The following is a 26,728-nucleotide window of genomic DNA, read 5'->3' as shown; positions in this document are numbered from 1 at the left end:
AATCTAATGCGTTTCGTCACCCGCCTCGTTTATTCGATACCGCTGTGACGCGCGCGCCCTAGGAATTTGCGCATCGCGACGTCAAAGATTTAATTTGTAAAATGGGTAGAAAACGATTCCGACGAAAATGACTCGAAAATACAAACTGTCAAAGTGGAATGTTTAAGTACTGACCTTTGGGCAGTGGATCGACGCTGGGTTGGGCTGCCGGGAAATCGCCAAGGCCGAAGGTACGATGCTGCTGATGATGGTGATGCTGATGATGGTTCTGAGGGGGCGGCGAGGCCTCTCTCATGCAACCCATCAGGCTTAGGGCGCCGCCGCCGCCGAGGGCGGTGCTCGTCGACATTGTTCCGCTGCTCTGAAACACCCCAAAGAACCAAACGTGAACGTATGACTCTCTCCCCCGCTGGTTTAATAAACGCAAGTAAATTAAAAGCGAAGGTGTGGTCTTGGTGCGGCAGTATTGCGCGTACAATTCGGGGAATATTGATTTCTATCAGTTGACCTTACTTCCGTATCTATCGAGACGACCTTGCGCGACTTAATTTGAAACAAATAATATGCTTTAATTAAAAGATCGTAATCTATTTCTGTGACGAGTGAAAGAGAATACCCGACTCGGAAAATGTACGCAAAGAGACCAAGGAGACTTTTTTAATATAACACTACATATTTGGAGAAACACTTGGAAAAAACGCGATATAATTATCAATTAGTTAACCGAGGTAATTAACATTCGATATTTATATTCATTCAAAATTACATTGACGTATAGCGGCTCGGAATCACGGGAAAACCATTTCAATTACACCTTCTCATTGGTTATAATAGTACCTACTCACATTGACGCATGTATTATTTGCCCGCGGATAACGCGCGTTATCTCGCGCACAAAACGCGGCACAGAGTGATCAACTCGTAGCGAACCTCTTCGAGAGAGGTCACAATTACCCGCGAAATCCCCGCGACGAGGTACTTTTCGCAGCGCGCGATGGAATTGAGTTCCCGAGCTCTTCTCTTTTCCAAAGGAGGCGCGGAACGGGCACGCGGAAAAGAATTCCCCGCCGCGGAATGTCGCCTTTAACGAATCGTAAAAGAAGAGAGGAAGAACGGAACGCGGAATGCCCCGAGCACGCCGCCTCCGCCAACTCTCTCGCGCCACTCCGCGACCGTGCGGGATTGATACTCGATCCCCGGGTTCCCTTCTCGCGCGCCGAGCGGGAAGCTGTCGCTCTCCGCTCCTCCAGGCAATGGGGGTCAGGAGAAATGGTCTCCATGGCAACCGCATCCGGCAAGGGGATGCGTGGGGCGACGGCGGGCGGTGCATCGATTGCACCCTCTCGGCTGGCGCGCGCGCGACCCTGACCTTCGCACAGCTGACGAGGATGTCGGTGAAGCTGGGCACCCCGCGTCGGAAGAACGTGGGGAAGCCCGCCGAGAGAGAATTAGCGCTGCCGGTTCTTATTAAGCTTGCCGTTGGGTGCGCGATATGACGGCGCACATTAAAGTGCGATGTCGTCAAAAATACGCGCGCCAGCGATCGCGGGAGAATTCACTTTGTCGGCGCATCACTTTCAACATTGAACCGCGCGGAGGCTGATCGCGAGAGGTCTCCGAGTCTGCCGCGCGAATTTCGTCGGGGTGAAAAATGATAGACTCGCTGAGAAGCAATTAGTTGTCTCCTATTTAACTGATAATTTAACTCTTTTTTTTTTTTTTTTTTTTTTTTTAGTTGGATTAGTGCGCAAACTGTGCAAGAAAGTGCAGGCATCTCTTTTTAACGCCCTGCTAATTTGTTGCATCAATCATAATCAAAAGCGCAATTATTTTCTGATCGCTGACTAGAACGAGATAAATCACGACCGATAATTATTTTCGCTCCGCTCATTTCTGGGATTAATCACGATTGATAATTATTCAGGAATCGCAAGCGTAAACCGCAAAATTTGATTTTACTTAATAATCACTGATTTAATTATATTTTAATCCATTCCGCGTGGTAATAATACAAAAAGTAACATTTTTATTCAGCCGCGTTTTGTTAATGTGAAAAATTAAAAGTGCCGCATTTAACGCAAGATAAAATTTCAATTGCACTTAACCAAATTGACGTTAATAAACGTCTGAAAATTATTAGATTTTGAGTTGTCAATTTTAAGTGCTCGTGAAACAGTTTTATCGATAGAAGCAGGCACAGCCTTGACACAACTTCCGGAATCGTGTAAATAAGAAAATTTTCAATTCCCACCCTGAAAACGTAGGCTTGGTTGAGAAGAATGTACGATAAGATACGTTTTATTTATTTAGAGATATAAAAAGAGTGCGGCATTTAGATAGGCCCGAAAATTGTGATTCTTGTAGATCTAAGAAACCTAATAATTTTTGTTATCTTGTAAAACGTGAAAAATACTCGCGCGCGTACAATTGTCGGTACAAAATTGGGATACGGTTGAAATCGCTGCAAAAACCATATGCATTTGCATCCCGGAATGCATGCAAGAGCCGTCGAACGACAGCGCACAATTTTCCATACGATACGTAGCGTAATTACATGCTTCCGGTTTCCCGGAACAATTACAGTCGGGCGACCATCCGCGACCACGGGCCATCGATCCAACTTCTCTTTCCCTCTCGTCGCAATGGCATTTAGAAACATGGAATGCGAAGTAACGACGCGTTCCACGTGCATTTCGAAATAGAACAAAGCGAGCTCATTTGCAAAACTTGCCGCGTACCTTTAGTTCCGTAATCGATTAAAAAATATTACCGAGCTTTTGCTATGTGCCCGGCCACAAATCGCTCGATGGTCGCCTACGAAACTGTCAAATATTTACATCAGAAATGGTTTGCCTTACCTTACAAAAAGCGTGGCATGTCGAGTCGTAGTCCGTACACGCGCCGAATATCTGTAAGAAAAAAAAGTGTCTGTTAAAATCGATATGGAGAGAAATAATAAAAGAATAATTAGACGGGAACGGCGATAGTGGTCGGGGTCACGGAGGGTCAATGAATAATATCCGACTTGTGTACCGATCGTGCTTCGCGCGAACTTTACTGCCTACTCGTTCCGCGAATCGCCGCCTGATTTATGCAACATCGATACTCCGCAACGAAGAGCTTTCCTTAGAATTTATACTCGGCTTAAATTTCACGCCTGTGAAGTTTGTCGGTTTTGACTTTAGAACGAAGCATCACAAGACATATCGAAAGAATTTCTTAGGAGATAAAAAAGAAAAAAAAAAAAAGAACGAGCGGATCGCATTGAGTGATGTGTGCATTTTGTGACTAGGATCGTCGTAGATCTATCCTCTCGCGTCCTGCTACACCCGTCTCGCGACAGAATTTAAAGCTTCTATTTATAAAGAGTGAACGAACGCGATGGCAGCCTCGACACGACGCATCGGGTCAGAATGCACGCACACTCTGACGCACGCACGCGTTCGCGATACGCATGCAGCTCCCGAGGTATTCCGCGCTGTATTAATGCAGCACGAAGTACCGCTGGTCCACTTTATTCCAAAGCGATGCACCCAGCGATACGAGCCTCAGGATCTATCTCAAAAGAGCTGAAAAGCAGCGTGGATCGACAAAATTTTGCACGCCAAAATCTCTACTTCAAAACGAAACAACTTGAACGTTTTATCGACTAAATTAAAAATACATTACATCTACTCTTTGCATAAATTCGAAATATCAGTTTCGGAAAAAAATTATCCATTGAAAGGAATATTCATAGTTTTGCGCACAAAAGTTCCTCTCTAATTTTTCCTAATCCCCCTGTCGTTATTTTCTCTCGCATTACACGACATTAAAAAGAAAATTGTTAGCGAGCTGATTAACTTTACGGAACACGGAGTTATTTCCTCGGCGCTTGTTAGCGGCTACGCCTCGTGTGGAAATTTCCTTTCAAAAGCGAGTATTAGAGAGAAGAAGAGGGTTTGTTACGGAGGAGGAGTCCCGGAAGTAGGGTACCAGACTAGTGTCTCTCATTTCGGCATCCCTCTTTTTTTCTCTCCCCGGGGAACTTTTCCGCATCTTATTTCCAGCGGCGTCTGTTCCGAAACTGTGTGCCGTCGCGGGTATTTTCGTCTCGCAAGGGATGAAAGAGTCGCGCGAAAAATAGTAACCGCAGCTATGACGCGCTCTTTCTCCTTCGCGCGCTTCAAAGGTTCCTTTGATCAGGCCGTAGCCGATTTTCACGAGATTTCTTTATATTGTCCGTCTACGCGTCCCTCTTTCCATTCCTTTCCACGGTTTTCAGAGCCGCGAAAATCATGATAGTTTTCGTGAACAATAGACTCATTTCGTTCGTCTCTTTTAATTTTTTGAATTAATATATTAAAAAAAAAAAAAAAAACCTAAGACTCCCTGACGTAGTTCGTCCCGCAAAAAAGTTCTAATTAACCCTATTAAAGGAATTAAAAAAAAAGAAAAAAAAGTAGCTGCGTCCCTGCCAATGAACAACACCGCGTGGAGGTGAGATAACGCTGAATGACTCATGTCTGTTGTCCATCCTCGTCCATTTCCCGTCGCCTCGACGAGCCTTTCTCCGTTCGAATTAGCGGCTCGCACTTCGGCACGCGCACGTTGGGGTTTCACGTTCGGACGGAACGGGACTTGACGCGCACGTGCGTGCACGTTTTACGCACGCATACGCGGCGCTGGACACGCGACGCGACAGTACGGCACCCGGTTTCGCCGAAACGCAGCGACGCATCAGCGGAATTTCTCGACGATCGTCACCGGCGCGGCTCATCGGTGACTCACTCGCTATCTCGCGCGCCGGCCTCGCATAAAGGCGTTTGTCTTTGCCCGACGTGCTGTCTCTCTTAGGAACAAACGCGGTCTTTTACGTCGATACTTTACAACTGGAACAGCCGTTCGTTATATTCAACTCGTCCTTCGGTCCGAGAGATAAAAGCCACTTCTAGCCGGTCATGTCGGTATCGACGTACGAGACTCTATCCTCCGCAAAAATTGGCTTTCCGTCAGACGAACGATCCGACCTGTCTCTCTGCCGTATGAAAACTAATTTGTTACAGATGGTTGGATGCCCGGGCCCTCGCGTTTTAATCGGACGGACCCATCGCGATTTATCACGGCCCACTCGTTTTTGCGTCAATCAACGAAAATTAGATTTACGTCACGGACTAGCGAGCGAGCTCGTTTATTTCAGGGTCATTATTCTTGGGACACGGTAAAAAAAAAAAAAAAAGAGATTGTTGCGGCTTTAAAATGCTATCGCAGGAATATGATTCATTAAACTATAACAACGTTAGTCGTGCGGTATCTCCGAAAACTTTATCTTAATGAAAAGAAATAAAATCTATTCGTAACTTAATCTTATCGCGTCAAGTTAATATTAGTAGTCTGCTGTCATTGAAACGAACAAGAAAGTGACATGAAAAATATATTATATGCATATAAATTTAATATTTTGCGTCACGTATTTGATATAAGAACGTTTATAGGTAACTACAACAGCTCGGTAATAAAAAGACAAAACAGAGCGAAAACAAGTGCGACCACACATGCCCCGACGTATCCTGTTTTACAAAAGCTTGATGAATTACCGAGAATTGAGTAACCGGTCTTCCAGTGACCGAGCCCTCGGTACTCGCCGGTTGAACCGTTACGTAGGTACGACCATCCGGAAAACCGGTAAGAGAGACGGCTAATCGATGAGCGGCGGTGGCCGGGTACAAAGACCGTCGACGTCTCGAAATAAGACCCGCATAATTCGCTCAAGAGCAGGGAGAAAACCGGTGTGCGTCAGTCTCTTTTCCCGGGTCCCTTTCCTTCGTCGGCGAATTTCTTTCACCCCTCGGCCGCGCGGAAGTAATATAGAAATTAATATCGCGTCTTCATCAGCCGCGCTTCCTCTTTCATTATCACGGAGATCCCGCCGGAGCGTCGGACGCAAAATTGAATCGATCCCGTCGCTTCGCGCTCTCATTACGTCTCCGATGCATCTCGCGGATGCAATCGCGGATGTAGCGAAAATTAGACGCGCCCTGCAATTCGCCCGGAACACGTTTGACCAGTCGCCGAGCGTAATTTTAGCGACACCGGTTAAACTGTGACTTTTTCGCACAAAGAGGTGCGTTACGTTGGAAATAAAATGCCTGTCCAACGATCGAAAATATCTGTTTGCGTTATCACGGCACCCCCCGAGATTCATCAGAGAGGAAATGCAGAAGCAGGCCCGACAATCGACGTAACTTCCGTCATCGGCGACGGGACGCCCGAATTCGAATTGATCGCCACAAACGGCTACGTACCTCCTGCTCGGCTAATTGGCACGCTAATTGCTTTCGACGGGCCCGTCAATTTCATCGGCGGAGCGCCTAGAATTGCTCGCGGCATCGAAACTCTCCCCCGTGTCCACGTCCGTTTAACTCTAGGTGGCAATTGATGAAACTTCCGAATTTATTAACCATTAACTGAAAGGTGCGATGCGATGAGATTTAAGTAATTGAATCAGGAACCTGACTTTCAACGATTAATGTGTAATTTAGATGTGCTTTTCTGCACCTAACCTACCTAAATTCCTACGTGGAAAAAACATAACGCAATTGCGATTTTATCCTCCATCTTTCATTCTCGTATTTCTTTCGCTTTGAATTAGCGTTCGGAGCCGCGACTAGCGAGGGATCGTCTCTTTTCGCGGTCGATTGTGCGCGTCGAGCCGATACACGTATCATTAGTAGACCATCCGGAGATCGAGTAAGATGAGGGAGAGGAGGCGCAGCGCGAGAAGAAAGGCGAAAGGCGCGGCGCGAAGCGGGAGGGAATAGGAAAAGGCCTGACGCGAGGGCGGGAAAGAGGACGAGGAGCGAGACAGACGCGGAACGGCTTCTCTCGAGGCGTATGAGAGTTGATCTCAGGGCGGATTCCCACCGGAGGATCGGTCACGACTTGGAGTCGCCGTCGCTGTAAACGCCGCCGTCCGCGAGAGCACTCCCAACGATTGAATAATGCGCGCGCGTTTCGCTATCGCGTCCTCCTTCTTTCCCTCCCGCCCTCGCCTATCGCCCGATGCGCTCGGGAGAGCCGCGATCATTATGGATCGCCATGTAAAACGGTAACCTATGACTCCGGCGAGAACACCTTTCTACCGTTTGTGTTCCGAGTATGGGAGTAATTGGGTACCCTGGAAGGATGGGCAACGTGGTTTCGAAATGCGCGCGGAGGGGGAGTTTGCTTATTGAATAATATCATCACCCGAGATACGGTAAATTACATCTGGACCGCGATTTATCACTTACGCTCGTCAAGGATAAATAAAATTCTCTTAGGACCAACGACACGGGGGAGTCGCTGGAAGACTTAACGCAACGATCGAGGACCTCGGGCGCGACTTAAAAAATCATTATTCAATAATGAACAGCAGCTCGTAGCGACTTTAATATTTTTCTCCGGCAAGTCACATTCCGTATTCATCGACTCAAAATACTACGAAGCATATAAATTGATGAAAAATTCTGTTGTCAATTTAATAAGATACGTACAAATTTCTACTAGAAATTAATCGATCAACAAATTATTACTTCGCTCGTTATTTTAATCCCGCGTCTCAGCCGTTTGTAAATTCGATTAAATTTTCCTTTCAACGCGTAAGTGAGAGAATTGAGCGTCGACGTTCGGTTCTTGCGCGAAATGGAGGGATATCTCGAGTAGCGAGTCGGAAAGTCCGCGGACGACGATTATCGTAGAAATGAACGCCAACGCTCGAAAGGTAGACGCTCGGAACGACTATCGATCGTTTCTCTGGACTCTAGTCTTCGTCGGTGGAGTTTCGAGGTCGACGTCCCTTGCAGTTACACGGTAATCGATAGTGCACGACCGGCTCTTCACCGCGATGATAAAACCGCCTATGTCAATTAATTTACAACGCCTGTCCATTGTCCAAGCGCCATATAAACTGTTCAACTGACCGTTTAGCTTGATTGCCGAGTCAGCGTTTTATTTGTAGATCCGGCGGTATCAAAGTTTGATAACGATCGTCGCCCGGCCGTTCAATAATATATCGACCTCCTTCCCGAGGCACGACACCCGCCTGCCTTTCGAGACGCATGACACTTGAACATTACGCTCTCGGGGAGGCCAGCCTTCAGAGATTACGCCGAGATTAACGAGTCATGATCGGAATTACGCTTTCTCAAGTCGAGAGATAATTAATCGGTCAGTCGTGCCGCGTTATTTTTCCCCGATTTTTTCGCTTCAAGCGAGCCACCTTTGGTACCTCCTCGGTCGGTTTTTCGTGTAAACTTTAATATTAAAATCAACGCGAAGCTCGCACGTACGTATCAAAGTAAAATAAGGGTACGAGAGATAATATGCGCGATACTGTGATGTCAGAGTAGAAGAAAATTCGCCGTGGAACGAGAGGAAATTAAAGAGTTGGGCAAAAATGAAAACGGAAACTTTCGCCTGCCGTTCATCGATTCCGCGACTCGTAAAGTTCTGATAATCTACTGCTAAATTAACTGTCAGTCCGGAACGTCAATTTACAGCTCACGCGCCACGCTCGACGGTCTTTCTACGCGTCGAGACGCACCCGCGGATTAATCGGACTACATTTTTTAATGCGTCTCACATGTTGCTCACCTCAGTGATCGCGGAGGGAAAAAGAAGATATCCGCGACGGGCGGACGTGTTTTGCGAAGGAACACGCGAGGTACTGTGAATATCGTGCATGTTGCACAGAGACGAGAAAAGAAGACGAAAAGATTCGCCTCGGACCCGTAGGAATGTGGGCGTGCGCCGCTGCATATACGCGCCGACAATATCCGGGAAGCCGTCCGACATATTATATGCCCTCGAAACTTTACCACCCTCGCGCTTTTTTTTTTTCCCTCGGTTATCTTACTTCCCCTCGGCGCGATAACTCGCCCACTTTTACGCATCAACTAATTTTTGCGCGTCGTTCCGGGTTCGCGCGAGCGACAATAACGGAAAATCAATCCCATCTACGTTTCGTTTTTAGTTAAAAAAAAAGAAGTAAAACTATTCGCTTTGCTCCATTTTATAACGATATTAGAATGCCCTAAAAAGAATTTTTTTTTCTTGCTTTTGCGAAGAGAAGCGAGATATTCCATTGCTTCGAACTTAATATTTTATTTCAAATGCTAAAATATACTTAATATTTTACAATTTTTTGACTGCACTCTCGCAGAAGTTTTATTACGTCGGCCGCTCACGTACGGCGAGTATTTTATTCAGATAGGAATTTTTCGACGGCGAGCCCTCGAACGCGCCTCGGCCTCGCGATCAAAAGAGAGAGAATCCGGTCGGGGAACGTTCGGTGGGGAACGACGGGGAGATTTACGTAGGGATCGTGACGATCAGGTTCGTCGGACCGGCTCTCTTGCGTAATACGGCCATGAGCCATAGTCTTACAACTGTAATGGAAGCCCGACTCGTTGGGCTTCCTCTATGATCCCAACAAAACCCGTTCCTTCTTACGATTTAACGATCGGGTGGACGAACGTGTCAGAATTCATGTAGTCCAAGCGATGACTCGAGGAGAGAAAATGAGGGAGAGGAAAAAAATCCTCTGGAAAAAAAAAAAAACGCGCTAGAGGCTAGTCTTATTTCTCGAGGACCGTTCCTTCCCTGCAACAAGATATCGATACTCGCGGGAAATTTGCCCGAGTCGCGCAACGAATTTACGTGCCGACAGGAAACGTCTCTCGCGAGATTTAGAAACGAGGGGCGATATCTCTAAAAAAAAACAAAAAAAAATTCACGATCCAGAAGATCAAAGCCTATTCACGTTGTAAAATCAAATCAATAAAGATATAGAGAAAGTCGGATGGCGAAAAGAACGATCTTAATGATCCTCTTGCGAGCGAGCGATCGTATTGGCTAATCGACAATAACTTTATAAATAATAAAAAAAAAAGCCCGGAGTGCGAGGAGAAAAAAAGTAATGAAACTTATCGAACGGCACAATTACGCCTTAATAAAAATAAAAACCAGAAATTTTCGATTGATTCGCAACGCTGGACAAATATCCTTCAAATCGCCACAGACAGCAAGTCGATTTTTTTATCATTAAATTAATTATCATTCCCAGTTTGAAAGGGCATTGCGTACACGGTGTTAGTAAGCGAATCGATAAAAAGAAAAAGAGAAAAAAAAAACCCGCTTGATATTACGCTTCCATTTTATGATACCGCCAAAGACGCCGATAAGTGGCGATTTCGAGGCTTCTTCGAGGGAAGAAGAGCTGGGCGAGATGAGGACGGCGGAGAAAAGAACGCGTCGTAATGAGTCGCGTTCGCAGAGGCAAGCAGAGCGTGGCGGAGCGGGCCAGTGCACATCGCATTCGCGTCCGCGATCTCGCTGCGATCCGTCCCTTCTCGCGTGTCTGTGATTCACGCGACGAGCGAAAAGCGACTGCAAACGCAACGCGGAATCCGCGATCAACTCTCCGCGAGCCCGACCTGGATCATCGCTTTTTCGGGATACGCGACAGGCGATCATCGGCACGCCGACGCAGCCTGACCTCGATACCGGTTTGGCCGCGGTTATTTATAGTCACGTTATTGCAACGGTTAGGCGATTGCTCCGAAAATTACAGCGTTGTTATCGCGCGCGAAAGATCCGCGTTTCGCAACTGCGTTGCCGATAAAATGATCGGCGAGCCTTGGCCCGATCGTAAGCAAATACGTTCAAGCAACGCGCTCGAAAAAAAATATTTGAAACTCATATCAATTTACAAATATGAATTTGATAAAAAGTGTGCCGGGGATATCAAGTTTCTTTCTTTCTTTTTCAGAACGCTGTACTTGAAATTCTTGAAACACGGAAATGTATTTTAGAATTTAAAAAACGCCTCCCGTGCGTGCGACATAAAGACATTGCGAGCGCTTGAAAGTACTATGTTATAATGGAGAAAATGGGCAGGGATGCAAGTAGACGAATCGCTTTCTAAACACAGACGGACTAGCACGTTATCCCGATTAAACCTTAAGCAATCTTGATCCCAGCGGAGAAGATCCGCGAAGAGACCAGCGAAGAACCAACGCGAGAAAAACCGATTTCGTCCGCGTTGCGTATACGCGCGACTCGTAATGAGATGCGTTCGCGTTAATTGCACGGTCGATTGCGCGCGTATCGGCGCCTGGGTGAGAGGATGCCCCGATCAAGTCCTTCTTTATCAATTATCTCTTCAGTCTATTTGCGTGTACGAGAGGGAAATCGCGACTCACGGTGAAAACTCGGTCGTAATCGCTTGAGAATTTGGGTTAGACCACTTGTCTGTCTCACACCTGCCGGGACGTCGCGCCTTCACACTTGCGTCGCAAATACATCAGCATAAATCAACGATAAAATGACGACACGTGCATTTCGATCTACACGAAATAATAACGAACCACAATGACCAAGTTATCAGACAGTTGCCATTAAATTTGATAATTCGCGGCGTCCCAATTTAAAAACAAACCTCTGTGACTCGCAAAATCTTTAAGAGCTTGAAATATTATTTTTTATATTATTAAGTTTGTATAATTATTTTAAATGTTAATAAAAATTATGCCGCATCTTAAGTATTTTTTCTCTACAACGTAACATCCTTAAAAGTCAGAGACGCGATGTCGTAATGATTTTTATGTAAGAATTCAAAAAATTTGGACGTGCAGTCGCAGCTCCGAGAGACAAAAAAAATTTTTTTTATCGCAGCGCGTGCAAAAAGAAAGAAAAAAAAACATCCGTCGAAGCGACCCTCTTTTTTTCCCTAACGCATATCAAAGCCTGGAAAGTGGAGCATCCGTGCTGTAGAACGTGCAACTTTTGCAACTTCCACAGATTCCGCGAAGCGTTTCCGCGATCATAATTACGTACAGATGCGCATAACAAGGGCTCCTAATTAGCTTAATGAAAATGTTGTAACAAGACGCTTGATTCCGATGCCCCGGCCAAATCTCCACCACTCTTTAGAATATTTTAAATACATTTCTAATACATAATAATGCGAAATATAATGTTAGACATATTAATCCTCAAGATTCGTATCTACAAATTAGTTCGCACGCTGCGTTCAATGTTCAATCGAGCCTTTTACACGCGGTTTCTATCGCCCGCCTGCTTTTCCTCGCCAAATAAATTACAAACCGGAGTGACCTAATTAATTTATAAGAAAACGTTAATTAAATCTAAATATTTAAAGCGACGGGAGATCGATCGGAATATAGATAAAGGGTTAATTTATTTCGCCAAATGGTGTGAAACGTTAATTAAATGATACGATCGAGGGGATAAATTAAATTTCATTGCAGCTTTTGACGAAATGTATATTAGCAAAATCGCCGTGTGGCAAAAAGCGCTTACGACACCGCGAATATTTTATTGTATTTATAGACCAGTTATCAGAGACGCCGCGTAATCGCAGCAAATAAGTATTGTTCATTTTTTATTCTAATTTCATTAGTACCTATTACAACGTCACGCTTGATAAATCCGAGTGGGCAAAATGTAATAAATCACGTCTAGGGCGCACTAACGATCTTAATCCGCGCACATTTGCCTATATCCCGTTGCGTTACGATGATACATTGCCGTATCACGAGCACCTTGGAAAAAGATAGACATCGCGTGCATTATCTCGAAATGATCGATCGGCTCGTCATAACTCACGGATCGCTTGAGGAACATTGTGAACGAGTAGGATACATTGAATTCCTGAAATCAACGGCACGGTCCCTTACTACGTTCGAACTTAAACGCGTAATTAATTTATAAAAAAAATTCTCTATCGTAGCCCGTCTTATGCAAGACACGTGTAAAACGAATTTACGAATGTTAAAATCTCTTTAAAATTTCTGCTAATAAATATTCCAAAATTGACCCCACCGTTTTGTACCTTGTAGACAAAATTAAATTTCCTCGATAAAAATTTTAAATTTAATTTAAGACCCTGTTACATTAAAGCTCTCGCGGATTAAATAAAAATCAGAATAACTTGAGAGATCTTTATTCATATGCGAGAGCCGCGCAATAATAATGACTCTTGGCGTGTGTTCGTAATTAATTCGAAATCACACCTATTTCAATGGAAATTTAATCGAGTCTCGCTGGACTTTCGATTTAAGCGTCGGACTTTACGTTCTACGAGATAGGTTTCGCAAGATTTAATACGCGTGATCTCGAGGCGCCTACACGCGTACGCGAACACGGTTTCACCGTAATTTGCTTGCCTGGCCGCGAATCCACGTGACAACGTAGGAGAGAATACGCGTTCGCGATGTCTTCCGTCAGTGAAACCGAAGACCGATCTCTCGAAATCCAGCTCGCGTCGGAATCACTGACGTTTCCGCAGTTTGGACATAGTCGCACAGAAAACTTTCTCGTCGCACTCGACTCGCTCGCTTGCGTATGGAGATAGCGAAGCTCGTGTGCTCGCCGCTCCCGTTTCGATCGAGACACATCGTGCTCTGTTGCTCGCGTGGATTTATTTCAATTTTGACTTTCGATCGCGTAAAAAATGCTCGTAAACGCTATTTTCAGAAAGCATGGTCTATTTCCGGCGTTACAATTGTAATCACGTTTCTTTAAAAAATGGCATATCGCGGCAAAAATATATAATTAATTTATTTTGTATTCAAGTACAAAAAAAATGTGATGATTGCTTTTGCAAATTTTATTGCTATTCTTCAGTCCGTTTTTTTTTCTCTCTTCGCGCAGAGATAATTTGTGTTACGTCGTATATCGAGCTAATTGCACAAGAATGCAAGGTGCGTGCAATTAAAAATCGCGGTAAGTAGAATGAGAAAACAATTAACTTTGTAAGATAAATAAGGAGGAAGGCATTCTGCGTTTGCCTGCATTCGACGAGACTCGAGACTTACGCAAAGCCGTTTCCTTGATACTATCGCAGCCTTCCGACGAGGAGCAACAACGACGAGAAAGTTTTCTCGATTCCCTATTAACTAATGCGCGAAGAGGCATCTTTAAAGGCATCGGGTATATAAGTCTGTAGCAAGCTGTTGTAAGCGAGACTTGCAAGAAAAATTAATAAAGATTTTTTTTAGTGAAAAAAACAAAGTTCCACGACGATATATATTTAAAACCGCGATAAAAATTTGTAGATGAAATATTTTTGTAATTTCTATTCCCCGAGCTTCGCGTGCAAATCAATAATCGTTTGAATAATCTGATAAAATTAACAAGATTAATCCTTAGCGGATCTTCGCTTCTATCAGTCATTCCGCGAATCCTTAACGCAACCTAATTCACGTCTTTTGTTACACTAAAGTGGATCAAGCGCCATCCAAACGTCACGAGCATAAGCTCTCATTTTCATGACCTATTTACGGTGCGGATTGCGATGCGGATCTTCTCGCGTCCCGATTGTTTAATATTATACAACGTCGTCGAGATCGACGAGTCGGTGGAATTTCGCGCAGCTCCACGTCGCAGCGTAAGGTCTTTGACGCAAGAAGGTCTTTGTTTTCACGCAATCGATTTCTTTTACGGGCCCCTACGTGTCACAGCGCGAGTAAATCTAACGCGGGACGACTCGCGGTCACGATTAAATTATTTTACGGCCGGCTGCGAGGCCGCGAGGACAACGAATGCGCCGAGAGCACGTGCGTGCACGTGCTGATCGACGGGGTGCGATCATTCCCATCGCCACCGTGGTCAACACATCGTCATCGTCATCAACCGCGCTATTGCTATCCCTCTCTCCACTTCTAGAACCACCTCTAGCAACAAGCCCGGCGGCTAGCTTAAGGTTAAAGACCTTATCCGCGAACCAGTTTCGATCGGAGAAAACCCGTGCGCGCCGAGACGAGGGCACGAGTTGCGTGCGCGGGTCTGCACGCGGTAGATCCTCGAATCGGTTCGATCGCGATCCGCGATAACTCCTTCGAGCTACGTGCTCCATTTTACCACGCGCTAATGACGTCGACTAGAATGGCACGACGAGGGAATCCTTTCAAGAATGTCGCAAATTGAAAATATTACTCATATACGAGCAAAGCGGCGAATGCGTTAAATTCAAAATGCAAATTTTTCACTCGAGACCAATACATGAGTCTTAGACAAAAATTGTTTCTAGTTCGAGAAAAATTAGGGACGCAATTCTAGGCGGCAGAGGCAGAGGATGAGAGAACGGGGAGAAATCAGTCATCGGCAATCCGGCCGGCGCGGTAAATACACGCGATACATTTATAACTAATTAATTACTGCAAAAATAACACCTCAATAAAATACATAACCAACGAATGTTCGCGTTCGCTGTGTTCGTTCGCTGATACACACGTTCAGACAGAAAATATTATCGATCATAATCGTGATTTTACAGGCCTAATTGAAGTTGATGATTTTATTCGCTGAATATTGGCTTCGTTTCAATTACGATGCTTTCACCTAAACTGCAAGTTGTATTCTAATTGCTACGTAATAATGGGTTACAGATGCAGCTACTGAATCGCGGTAAAAAGCCGTGTGATGAAGACATCAATCTCCTTAATTGCGCCTCGCGCGATATTAATCGCATAAACGACGTACGATTAAACAATGTTAAAGTCGACGATATTTAAATTGTTTATCACGAGGACAAACGAAAATAATGGCTTCGAAAGCGCGAATAATTATGACCGATAGATATTAAAATCAATTTAATGAAAGCCTCGCATTTAATTCCGATGCGGAACAACGGCCGGAGTTAATATTTCCGCGTGTTTATCAATTCGCGGCCCGCCTCGGAATCCGAACGAATGATTTCTTCGGGGTAAAGTTTATAATAGGTACACGGTCGAAAATAATTTAAGCCTCGTTAACTCGGAACCTTCTACAACTTGACTTTTTATTTATTTCCCGGGGAAAACCTCTGTACTAAAGATCCGTGAGATCAAACGCGAGATATAAATAGAAATCGACGGTATCGAGAGATCGCCAAGAGCCACCGAGGTACCAAAGTTTCCGAGCTTATCCGATAGGATCTCAATAATATGAAAACTTTGTGTGGAGAGAAATCCGCTCTATTTCATCGATTATTCGAGCACCGAAGGCTCCGATAAAACGCTCCGCGGCTGCACGTGGAATATATCGAGATATCAGAGCGGCACGGAAGATGTGTATCCGTTCGCCAACATCGGTGACTGACATTTAAGAGGCGTTCTGCTTTCCTCGTTGTGAGTTTAGCGGCCGAGGCGCACCTAAAACCGGGTCGGCGCGATAACGCAACGATTCTTCTTCACGTTTCCTGCCTAATTCGACGCGTGCACGTGTAACGCCGGCGTAATATCGGTTTGAACGCGCCTGTCTGCCGTACCTGCCTATCTACCTGTCCCTCTGATTGTAAAACGCGGAAAGAGGGAGAGCAAAAAAACGCAGACGAAGAAAGAGAGAGGAAGGCGGTCGCGTATTCCAACGCGCTGCGCGTTGCGTAATTCATTGTTCGGATGCAACACAACGGACACCCGCTATCCGCCCCGAAATCCAAGAGATGCTCGTCGCTTTCACATTTCATCATCGCGTAGACTTTGTTCGCTCTCGCGAAATAGAAAAAGAAATAAAATAAAATAAAATACTAATAATAATAATTGCGTTATATCAACCCGGCCGCCGAGATATTCCCCCCGAAAATTTAACCGTGAAAAGAGCCGGACTCTTTTTCTAAATCCTTTTCTCGATCGAAGCAACGATCGTAATGAAATACGTGCCGAACGGCAAAATTAATAAATGCATAATGCGATCTTGCAAATCGTTGATTTCGTAACGGACCATTATTATCGGCCGGAGGAGCGTTCACGTAACCTTGTAACCGTGCCCATCGAACGATTACGCGTTCTAATTTTCGAATGCCTCTTACACATCTGGAGATTCACGTTTCAATTACGTAATTACGTAATCGGACCCAGTTGTCGTCGAAACGCGCGGGTTTATAAATATTTATTTCTACTTTGCAACTTTATTTCTCATATTCTGCGCGAAAATACCCTACCATCTGTTTCCACAACCAGCTTTTTTAACTACAACGCGTGATTTTGCAAGGCAATAATAATTACGCACGATTTTATATATTTTCCTTTTTATTTTACTAATTAACTAATTTTGCCTACAAATCGTGCGGTTATTAATTTCAATAATCATTGTATTAATTACCCGAGTTACGTTACCGCATTCTCGAAATATTCTCAACTGTTTTAAACAATTTTTTCAACAAACAGATACCTCATTGTGATGCACATTTGCATAATTTGCGAAAAGAAAGGTGCTCTTGTACGTAATATTTAATCAAGTCGGTGCTCGATCTCGTGCTCTCTTCGGGAGAAATTAAATACTCGAGAATACGCGAACCGGCAGAGAATATCCGCTAATTATTTAATTTGTTGCAAATTTAATTAAAAAAAAATCCACGAATAAAAATGACGAAGATGGAAGCGAGGGTCGCGCGACGAAATCTGCGCTTCGACGAAACGCGCAAAAATAACGTCGAGCTCGCGATTCGAGAGACAAACCCCGGTGAAATCACCGAGAACAGAGAATCGTAATCGCGAGACGTGGTTTCCTTTCCGCGGTGCCGTCTTAATTATTTATTTGCGCGTCGCCTTTCGCGAGTCCCGTGCACTCGGAGTCCCGTTGTTCTCCAACAATAATACAGAATACAAATAGAAGGCGAAGTCAATCCACAAAGACGCGCGTCGAGTTTTTCGTCTTCGATTGTACCACGGCTCCGTAATCTACGGCTGATCTCGTTCCGCCAAGAAATTAAATGGATGTCGAATCAAATACAATGCTCGCCGCGAGATATTCCCGTCTCGCATCGCCGACTTCCAGCGGTATTTGTACTCGCGCCGGTGCGCAATTAAATTCAATTAAAATCGAGATTTCCGGCGAGCACTTATCCCGCCCGAAATACGCGCTCGTTTAAGTAACCTGTTACGAAAGCTTAAAATTCCGAAACGAGGAGAGAAGTTTGAGTAATTGCCATTCTTAAAAATATTTCCGTAGAATTAAACCGAGTCGAGGATCGCCGAGTAAATTGCGAGAAAAATTTTTCGTAAGAGCGAGATTATCGCCATTGTTATATCGTCGTTCCGGCGTGGATTAATAATTAATTAGTTAATTAATAATATAAAGACACAAAAGAGTAATAAAATCGAGCGAGATTTGCTTATTAAATTATTTTATATTTTATTCTTAGGTTTATGAAAATGACAAATAAAGCAGAAAATTGAAAGTGCAAGTGAGAGGTCTCGTAGGTCTTTCTCTTCTAGACAATATTTAACTACTCTGAATTACGAATTTTTTATACAAACTGCGAACGTAATTTATTATTTAACAATAAAACGAGATTACGTCTTTGAAATGTACAATCTTGTAAAAATCATGGCGAATTAATTCTCAAGCAAATGGCAGACAAGTCGCCTTTTTTTCTAATCTCGCAATTGACTTCAGAGATATCTAACAGCGATGCCAAAAGATTATGGCGGATGTTTTCTTTCGCGGAGGAAAACTAAATTTCGACTAATGGTTACCGCATCCTAAGGCCGTCGTGCAAACGTCGAAACTAATCGGTCGTCTAAAACGGTCCACGTGCGTGTATGAAATACAATAAATTTAGTGGCGTCTCGTACAATTTGAGGCATCGGCCGTCACGAGTCGTTGCACTTTTCCATGGCCAACAGGTGGTGACTCCGAGTGCGAGGAAACGCGACCGAAAGGCACCGAAACTCCGCGATTGTGCGAAACGGTTAAGATAATCCACCTACCTCGAATATTCGACGAATCTCGGCGCAGCTCCGACGATACTTTCCACAGGCGAAGAGGTCCTTCGGCTCTCCCCCGTCTCTGTCCTTCACGCCGTTGTCCGTTGCGACGTCGAGGGCTTCCTTCGGGGGAACTCAGGCACAGAATGTATCACACGATACGCAGGGTATCCGGCACCAACAACAATAAACAGAATCACCCGCGAACTTACCGCGCCGCGACGCGCGACTGTTACGAGAGTTTGTATTCACGGGACTCACGAAATCGCGCAACGCGACGGCGCGACGCCAGGAGAACAAACGCGACGCGCAGATGAAACATGGAGTGGGACGAAATACTACGAGTTCGAAGTTGCAGGCAAGCTACCACGAAGCACGGCGCGACGAACGTTCGTCTCCCACCACACGCAAGACGACAATGACGGGGAAGGGGACAGCGTGCTGGAGTAATGGCGGCTGCGGTAGAACTAGGTGGCACCAGGTGACGGTTGCTGCGCGGAGATACATGAAGCGAGGCATCTTTACGAGTCTTGAAGTTGCAGCAAATTGCCACGGAGCGCGACGCAACGAACGTCCTTTCACCTTGCCATGCAAGACAACAATGATCGAGAAGAGGACAGAGCGCTGGAGTAATAGCGGCTGCGGACCAATGAGAGCTAGGCTACCGCGACGCTGATTGGCGGAGCGGACGAACATTAACGAAGACCATCGAAAACCCTCGAGCGCATCTGTAACATATGAATAAAAAGTTATATCTAAATTATATTGCCAAATTTATTGTAAAATAAAGATAAATTAATATAAACATGAATAATTTGTAAAACATTACTTGAAAACAAATAAAATTGTAGGAGATATATACATATATGTATTTATGACTTGTACGTACCCTTATAATTATAAATAATTAAAGATTAACTGTAAAATCTTTGTATTCTGAGTTTTCAACGATGATTATATTTCTACAACAAAAAACAAAGTTCCACACGCATACATATGCTACAAAGTACTAAAATAGTAATCGGAATTGAATCATGAATGTTTTGTGATAAAACAAAATGCAAATTGTAAAATAGCGATGCAACGTATATGCAATTCTTTCCGAATAATTTTCGACTCGAATCAAAGTGATAATCAAAGCGTATTATTATATTAGGCTAAGTCTTAATTTTAAAATTTATATTTACATAATGTATATTAAAACCTGATGTTATTTCTTTAATATTACTCTGATGTAACTTTGTAAGGTGTAATGTATAACCAACATTTTTGTAGTACGTATTATAAAATTGGTAATGCAAATTTCGTTACGTGACATGATAAAAAAATAGTATACACTATTTTATACCTAACCTTAAAAGTAGTATATCTTAAAACGAACAATACTATAGATCTCGTTATTTGTTGCACAAAGTTCATGATAAAAATGCCCTGCGCACGTTGATTCCACATAAAACTGATATGTAGTCATAATGGTACTCAAATAAAGTTGATAAAATCTTAACGATTCAAATATTTCATTCATCTTACCAGAAACTTTTCCTTGAAGATATGTCTTGACAAAACTATCGATATTTCTCTTAGTTTATGCTGTCCATCTCTATTTATATACAACATTTTTGGTCTATTTCAAATCACTGTACAATACTTCGATATCCAATTCTCTTCTAACTGCATAGCCAATTTATCGAGCTAACGTTATCACTGTGTAAAGAGAAAAAAAAAACATTTTTTTTTTACTGTCAAAGCGGTAGACGCTGTCTTTCTACAAGTATTGCGTCGATACCGTGATAATTCGTTTAAATTCACACACCTTTTGGACAATATTACTTTAATATTCTATCCTAAAGCTTAAAATAAAAAAAAATGATCTTTTTTCTTATCTATAAAGCATAACAAAAGTTCACACAAATACTTAAATTATTTGATAATTAACCTAATATGCGTCCTGTCTGTGTTTGTATAATACAAATCCTTTCTTCTTTTCTATGTTAACTCGTCCGTACACAGTTTTCTTTCCTCTTCCACCCGCTGTCGAGTGCGATTAAACGCTTCAGTTTTTACAAAATCCACAGTTTTGTACACAGTCGTATTCGGGATAGATTGTGCGAGCGGTAACGTCGAGGAATTAAAGCTCTCAGTCGCTTCCAAGTCGAGATCTAAATATTGCAATACCACTAAACGATTCGACGCAGGAATAAACGTGTTGTGATCTTGATAATAATATATCTGAAAATCGAATTACACCCCGTGTATCACATATCGTGCCAACGTCACATACCAGAATTAAAATAACACGTCGATTTCTAAGAAATATTCTACTAACCTCCTCTTTATCGTCGAACGCATTATTGTCTTCATCTGACGTCGATTGATGACGTGTCGAATGTACGTGCGACGGAGGCGTTGGACTGGGCGCCGCCCGCATTCTTCCTCTTCCAGGTGGAGACGCTAATTGTAGATGAGGTGCTGCAAGAAAAGTTACAGATCAAATTATATATATATTTTTTACGTTATTACGTTTATATAAAATAAAGGAAGAAAAAGAATCTTACCTTCCACTGGCGATTTATTCAACGATGGCTTCAACTTCCTGTTAATGCTCGGGGGTTCGGCCGGAGAATGTTCGGCGGAACTTACATCGTACAGAGTTATTGTCGGACCCGGTGATGGTTCGTTGCTTACAACAGACATCGAGTCGCTAGTTTTTCTGCCTGGTTTTAGATCTCTGTACACCATTGGGGGAGGTGGTGCCATGGTAGTCGGGACACTACTCGAACTGTCTCGCACGAGAGGACTTGGCAAATTCGAGTACGTTGCCGTAGTTGAATTTTCTGAACGCGGACTTGACGGTTCAACTTCATGAAAATCGTAACGAAATACATTCTGCGTATCGTCGCTGATACCGTGGATACTGCTGATAGTGCTCGGTGCGGCATTTGAATAAAAGTGTTTCGATGCCTGTTCCATCGCCGCCGTGGTGCTCTCAATAGTCGTTTGCGGTTGATGAGATCGAGGAAAGTCATACGATTCGTCAGTTATAGTACTCGTTGTCGTCGATGGAACAGCAGGTGTTGACGGAGCTGGCGTTGCTGGAGTACTCGGTTTTGAACTTTCAGTGGCACCGTCTAGATTTAAATAGTTATGACCAGGATTTTCAGGTAACATATGAGGCGGTTTTGGTGGTCTGGGTGGTGCTGGGAACTTCTCAACGGCCGGTGGCGCCGTAGAATCGATCCTGAGCTTGGCAAAACGTTTCCTCACACTCCACGCCCCGATCTCGTTGTCGCTCGGACCATGAGCTTGTCGAGAATCACCTGTAATGATTTTATTTCGTTAATAAAAATAAGAATAAATTAAATCACACGCGTTGTCACTAATACTCACCACCCGTTGAAGGAAGAGTGTCCCAATTCGTGTTAGTTCCAGACGTAGGCCATTCGTCGTCGGTAAATACACTTTCAGCATCCGTCGTTGTGGGAGACCGTGGTGGTGAGGGTGCTAATCTTCTCGGGGCGTCATAATGTTCGGGTCCCTGTCCAAGAGCTGAACTCAAGGAACTAGTGTCGTTGAGCCGTCGACCAGAAATGCACTCACTAATAGGAATGTAGGGACCAGAGATTGTGCTAGTGGGCGAGGTTGGTGGAGATTCTTGAGACTCATATTGAAATACTAAAAAAAAAATTATGTATACCGTTCATTTTTGGCTGCATTATAATATTGTATTATGTTTTTTACTAATTTTTAAAATAATAAAATCCAGAATATGTTTTATGTTTTACTTTGTTGCTCTTCATCTTGAGTGTAAGCCTTCAAACCACAAACTTGACACACAGCATCCACCCATTTGTTCATATCGATTTCATTCTCGGCAACTAAATAATAGATCCGCTTTGGTGTTTTCACATTAAACATGTATTGATACTTTTGTTTGCGGTTTTCAAATCGCAGACCTGCATCCACCTATGAATGATAAGTATAAATAATTATTTATACAACTCTTGAGATTTTTTTATAAAGATAATATAACAAGTACCTGTTCACACTGATCCAGATCAATACGACCCTTGAGTTTACGGCAGCGTTTGTCTGTATAATACTCGAGAAAGTATTGACCAGGCAGTTCACCAGTGTGACGAAGAGCAAACCATCGCTTTCTCCACCGCTGTTAAAAAAAAATAAACAGTACAAATAACGCCCTGTTATCAATTTTAACATCAGTTAACCTATCAATAAAATTTTAATAAGCCTATTACATTGCTTAATAAAGAAAAGTGTCGCGTGTACAAATTTTTTTTTTTCCGAATTAGGTTAGGTTTCTTTTGCACGAGACCAAGACGACCAGCTATAATTGTTGTCAAAGATTGGCTCGTCCTTTTCACGGAGGATCAAGGAAACGCTCCAACGTTTATAATTAATCACTTTTGCAGATAAAAATAAAGGGAAAGTGGCAGTTTTTAGGGCGGACGTAAACAATGATCGTATCTCCTTCTGGAAGCTTTGTTGGCCGAGATGTGCGAAACGCAATACGGTTCGCACGTAATACTAACCGCTCTCCAGAGCTTCGTAGGTGGCGATTTGATGAGCCATCCTTCGTGGACGATTTCCTGGGATGTCTTGAGAACCTCCATCTCTTTCACCACCCGAGACAGAGTGACGGGGTGGCGTAATCGCTCGCTCGCTCGCTCGCTCACACGCTCGCTGGATCGCTCGTTTGGCGACCTAAGACCTCAGTGGCGCGAGGACATCCTGGGAAACGCGAGCGAGAAACCACCGACGACGACGGGGGCGATAACGCGCCCGTCGTTCATTTGTCTATTTTTGGCCCCGACACGAAGGAACCAAGAACGAGCAACGATCCCTCACGTATGCACACCGCCAACGACTGCTCCCTCGACTTCCCTTTCCGTTTTCCGTCGAGCGGCCGTGTCAGTGCGCATGCACAGGCGAGAAGCGAGAATACTAACACGCGGAGAAACGGTACAACGCGGAGTAGCTTGTAACAGGACGGCGACACCGCGACCGTGGTGATTGCAAAGTGCAAGCGAGGTAGGACGGCGCACAAAGACGCACGTTGTTTAGTAATCTAGCAGGTTTGATGGACTGTAATTAGCTGGTTAACTTCGTAAGCTAATGCTTAAATTAATCATAGAATTCTGAACAACGCGCACGAATGGAATCGTAATCTCCCCGTTCTCGCTTTGTCCCGTCCGCCGCGCGTTTCCCACCACCCGCCGTCGCGGCCGCGCGTGCCAAGGCTCGGCTTCGCGCGAATGACATGACACGCGGTGCCCACTCCGTATATTTTACGATGACAACGCAATAACGTAGCGAACTTGCGTGGCCGTTCGAATCCCCGATTAGGCGTTGCCTCTTCCCATCCCTTTCTCGATATCTTGCGGCGTTTTCCTTCCGCCATAATCGCGGAGAGCGAAGAAAGCGATAATATCGCGCCCTCAATTCGGCCTCGGCGATGAATCGACGGCGTTTATGCCGAGGAAAAAACTAAGCTGAAAAAAAAAAAAAAAAAATCGAGGTTAACAACGCGGAAATACAAATCGCGGAGATTATCCACGTCGATCTTCTCGCTCTCGCGTATCGTCTGATCGCGCACAGCTGCTACACGTTGATGCACGAGAAATTTCCAATGATTCACACGTCCAGGCTTTCGTCATTAGACGTGAATTCGGTTTCCACGCACCGCGATCTTGCAAATTGCCGTTGTAAATGAGGATAACAGGTAAGATTAACCTTTCGTCGATCGTATCGTCCAGCGAGCAAGAGCTGTTGACCTTTTCCACCGTTGTATCTGTAATAGGTGCACATTTTTCAGGTGAAAATTTGCCAGTCACGCGTCACTGGACGAGAAGGAGATGACGAAGGGAGACGAGCTTGTGGACTCTGCGTTATACGCTTCTTTATTTTACACGTTTTATATACAGAAAAGAGAATACATAAAAAAAATACATGGAACAGAAACGATAAAAGGGAAAAAGGAGAAACGTAGAGATCCAACGACAAAAATACACAGCGAAGCAAATCAGTCGCATGGGGGTGTAGTAAGTATCTTAGCCATTAATTAACGTCGTCATCGATCAATGCGCGAGGGCGGAAGGTAAATTCCCCTGGCGTCTACATTTGCTTATTTTCAGGAGCAAAAACGAACGAACGAACGACGCTACAACGAAGGCCGGGATATAATTGTCCTGAAATACCTCTCCCTCATCGACGACGTCTCGATTGGTATGTGAAAATCCGTTTTTTTTTCTCTCGCGAGAAAAAGTGTTAAAAATCACCATCGCGTAGGCTCAAAAGGACTCGATAAAAATTGTCCCCCCGAGTTCGTCGGCGTGCTCGTAGCCCGCTCGCTCGGGCTTGGAACACCCGGGTGTCAGGAGTAACGCAATTCCTCTCTCTCATTCTTTTCATTAAATTTCTACAAAGGGAGACCCTCTCTCCTCCTTCTCACCGTCGCTATGCAACTCGCACTAAACTCTAATCTATCGTACATATTTTATACATTGAGCGCATCGTCGGAGGCGTTCGTCCGCCCTCCGCGACAAGGTGTTCCGCGTGAAACGTCCCCAGCGAGGACTCCGAGACTTCCTCCTCTTCATCTTCGGCGTCGTTATCGCGCGGCGCGAGGACACGAGCGTGTCGGGAGTGAAACGGTGAAAAAACGACGGGTGATCCGAGGCGCGCTTGGCGCTACGGACTTTGATCCTAATCGCGGAGAATGCGTATCCCTTCCGGGTGCTCAAGTCCCGGGATGTCGCGCGTGCGACTGATAGATTTACAGGTCCCTGCGCGATCGAAAAGCGATCGTCTTGGCGAACGGCGGGACGCATCCGCGCGGGATGAGATATCGAGGATCGTCCCTGGCAAGGTGTGCTGATTAGCTTTATCTTTTAGTCGATATTTACTAATTAGTATATCCCTATGCTCGCGCTCACGGCGATTAATTATTGGAGATCCACGTTTTACAAAGTATACTTCTTTCTTTCTCTCTCTCTCTCTCTTTCTCTTACATTCTTCTTTTATTCTCTTCTGATAAAATGATCATCGCGATCACGTGAAAAAGGCGTGTCTGAAAACGCACAGGTACAAACACATGCGGTGTCTCCAAATGTCGATACGCAAAAAACTTTATTTCACCAGCTTCTTTCACGTTTTGCACTTTTGCAACGGTATATAATGCGTTTATGTATAAATATATACAACGTATGTGTGTGTTCATGTATTATGTGTGTCGCGATATCTCTCACACGTTGCTACCTATTGCGATTAGGGCGATATATTGCCAGCTGTATTAAAAAAAAAAGAAGGAACAAACAGTAAACGAGAGGATCGACAGCAGCGGCAAAGAATGAGGAGAATTTAGCGGCCGTTGCGAACTTTGATCTCAGCCCGTGCTGTCGGCGGAGTCTTTGTCAACGATCGAGGAGTTTTCAAGAAAGTCAAGTATCAAAATCTTTCACGGAGGTGTACGATCCTCCCGAAGATCGAAACGCGACAGAGAAGAAAGAGCGAGCGAGACCAAAGCGCGCGTGAATAAATAAACGGAGCTGTCGGGTCCACAAAAATCGAGTGGAAATTTACGGCCTTCCTTACAAACGGTTGCCTTTTTAGCGTTTATTTTAATTAAAGTCGCAATCTTACGATAACGCATTATCTTTCTTAACGATTCCGAAACGAATCGGAGTAAGTTTCTTGAATTTGTATCGGGAACCGATGAATCCTTGGGGTTTTATCGGTATTACGGACGCAACGATCGGAAAACGAGCTGTACCCAATCGAGAATTTATGACGACAGATCCGTTTGTTACAGAGTAAAACTTTAGCCTTCTTTCCATACAAAACGCTAAGCGGAGAAGTCCAAATAGCAAGGCCGCAATCGTGAGACGTTTTCCGATTCTAAATACGTCGGACGTAAACGGCGGTACAAGAGTGCTGCAAAAAAAAAAAAAAAAAAAAAAAAAAGAAAGAAAGCAGGAAAA

The 26,728-nt window shown here is 44.2% G+C and overlaps 2 protein-coding genes and 1 long non-coding RNA gene across 8 annotated transcripts in view; 1 reads left to right on the top strand and 2 right to left on the bottom strand.

Annotated features, from left to right (window-relative positions):
* Positions 1-20,346, bottom strand: part of LOC139112227 (dentin sialophosphoprotein-like) — a 45,190-nt gene extending 24,844 nt beyond the window's left edge. For 3 of the 5 annotated variants that reach the window (XM_070673112.1, XM_070673117.1, XM_070673116.1), the window contains exons 1-5: positions 20,262-20,346; positions 19,621-19,693; positions 18,735-19,459; positions 2,859-2,909; positions 175-361 (exon numbers count right to left, since the gene is read on the bottom strand). In XM_070673112.1, coding sequence (XP_070529213.1) covers positions 175-349 — 175 coding nt within the window. In that variant the 5' untranslated portion in view covers positions 350-361; positions 2,859-2,909; positions 18,735-19,459; positions 19,621-19,693; positions 20,262-20,346. Of the gene's footprint in view, positions 1-174; positions 362-845; positions 1,177-2,858; positions 2,910-18,734; positions 19,460-19,620; positions 19,694-20,261 lie in introns of those variants that run through there. The other 2 variants (XM_070673114.1, XM_070673115.1) reach the window with 2 other exon arrangements.
* Positions 20,018-23,621, bottom strand: LOC139112228 (GRB2-associated-binding protein 1-like). 2 transcript variants are annotated; one of them, XR_011547351.1, is made up of 8 exons: positions 23,282-23,621; positions 22,768-22,896; positions 22,514-22,694; positions 22,119-22,403; positions 21,287-22,048; positions 21,058-21,200; positions 20,668-20,960; positions 20,018-20,435 (listed from the first exon to the last, which is right to left on the bottom strand). XR_011547351.1 is itself a non-coding variant. In XM_070673120.1 (7 exons), exons 1-7 carry the CDS (start codon positions 23,360-23,362, stop codon positions 20,718-20,720), a joined length of 1,824 nt encoding a protein of 607 aa, XP_070529221.1. In that variant the 5' UTR covers positions 23,363-23,621; the 3' UTR covers positions 20,448-20,717. The 2 variants fall into 2 exon arrangements, 1 of the variants encoding a protein (XP_070529221.1); XM_070673120.1 differs by lacking the exon at positions 20,018-20,435 and having other exon boundaries at positions 20,448-20,960.
* Positions 23,622-23,708: 87 nt separating this feature from the next.
* LOC139112232 (uncharacterized) lies at positions 23,709-26,674 on the top strand. Its single transcript, XR_011547353.1, has 3 exons — positions 23,709-24,471; positions 24,565-24,790; positions 24,884-26,674. It is a non-coding gene; the product is annotated as an uncharacterized lncRNA (long non-coding RNA).
* Positions 26,675-26,728: the final 54 nt, after the last annotated feature.

Source organism: Cardiocondyla obscurior, linkage group LG27 (assembly GCF_019399895.1).
Source record: "Cardiocondyla obscurior isolate alpha-2009 linkage group LG27, Cobs3.1, whole genome shotgun sequence".
Taxonomy (NCBI): domain Eukaryota; kingdom Metazoa; phylum Arthropoda; class Insecta; order Hymenoptera; family Formicidae; genus Cardiocondyla; species Cardiocondyla obscurior.
Note: the sequence above shows the minus strand (reverse complement) of the source record. Positions and strands in the feature narration are given on the sequence as shown.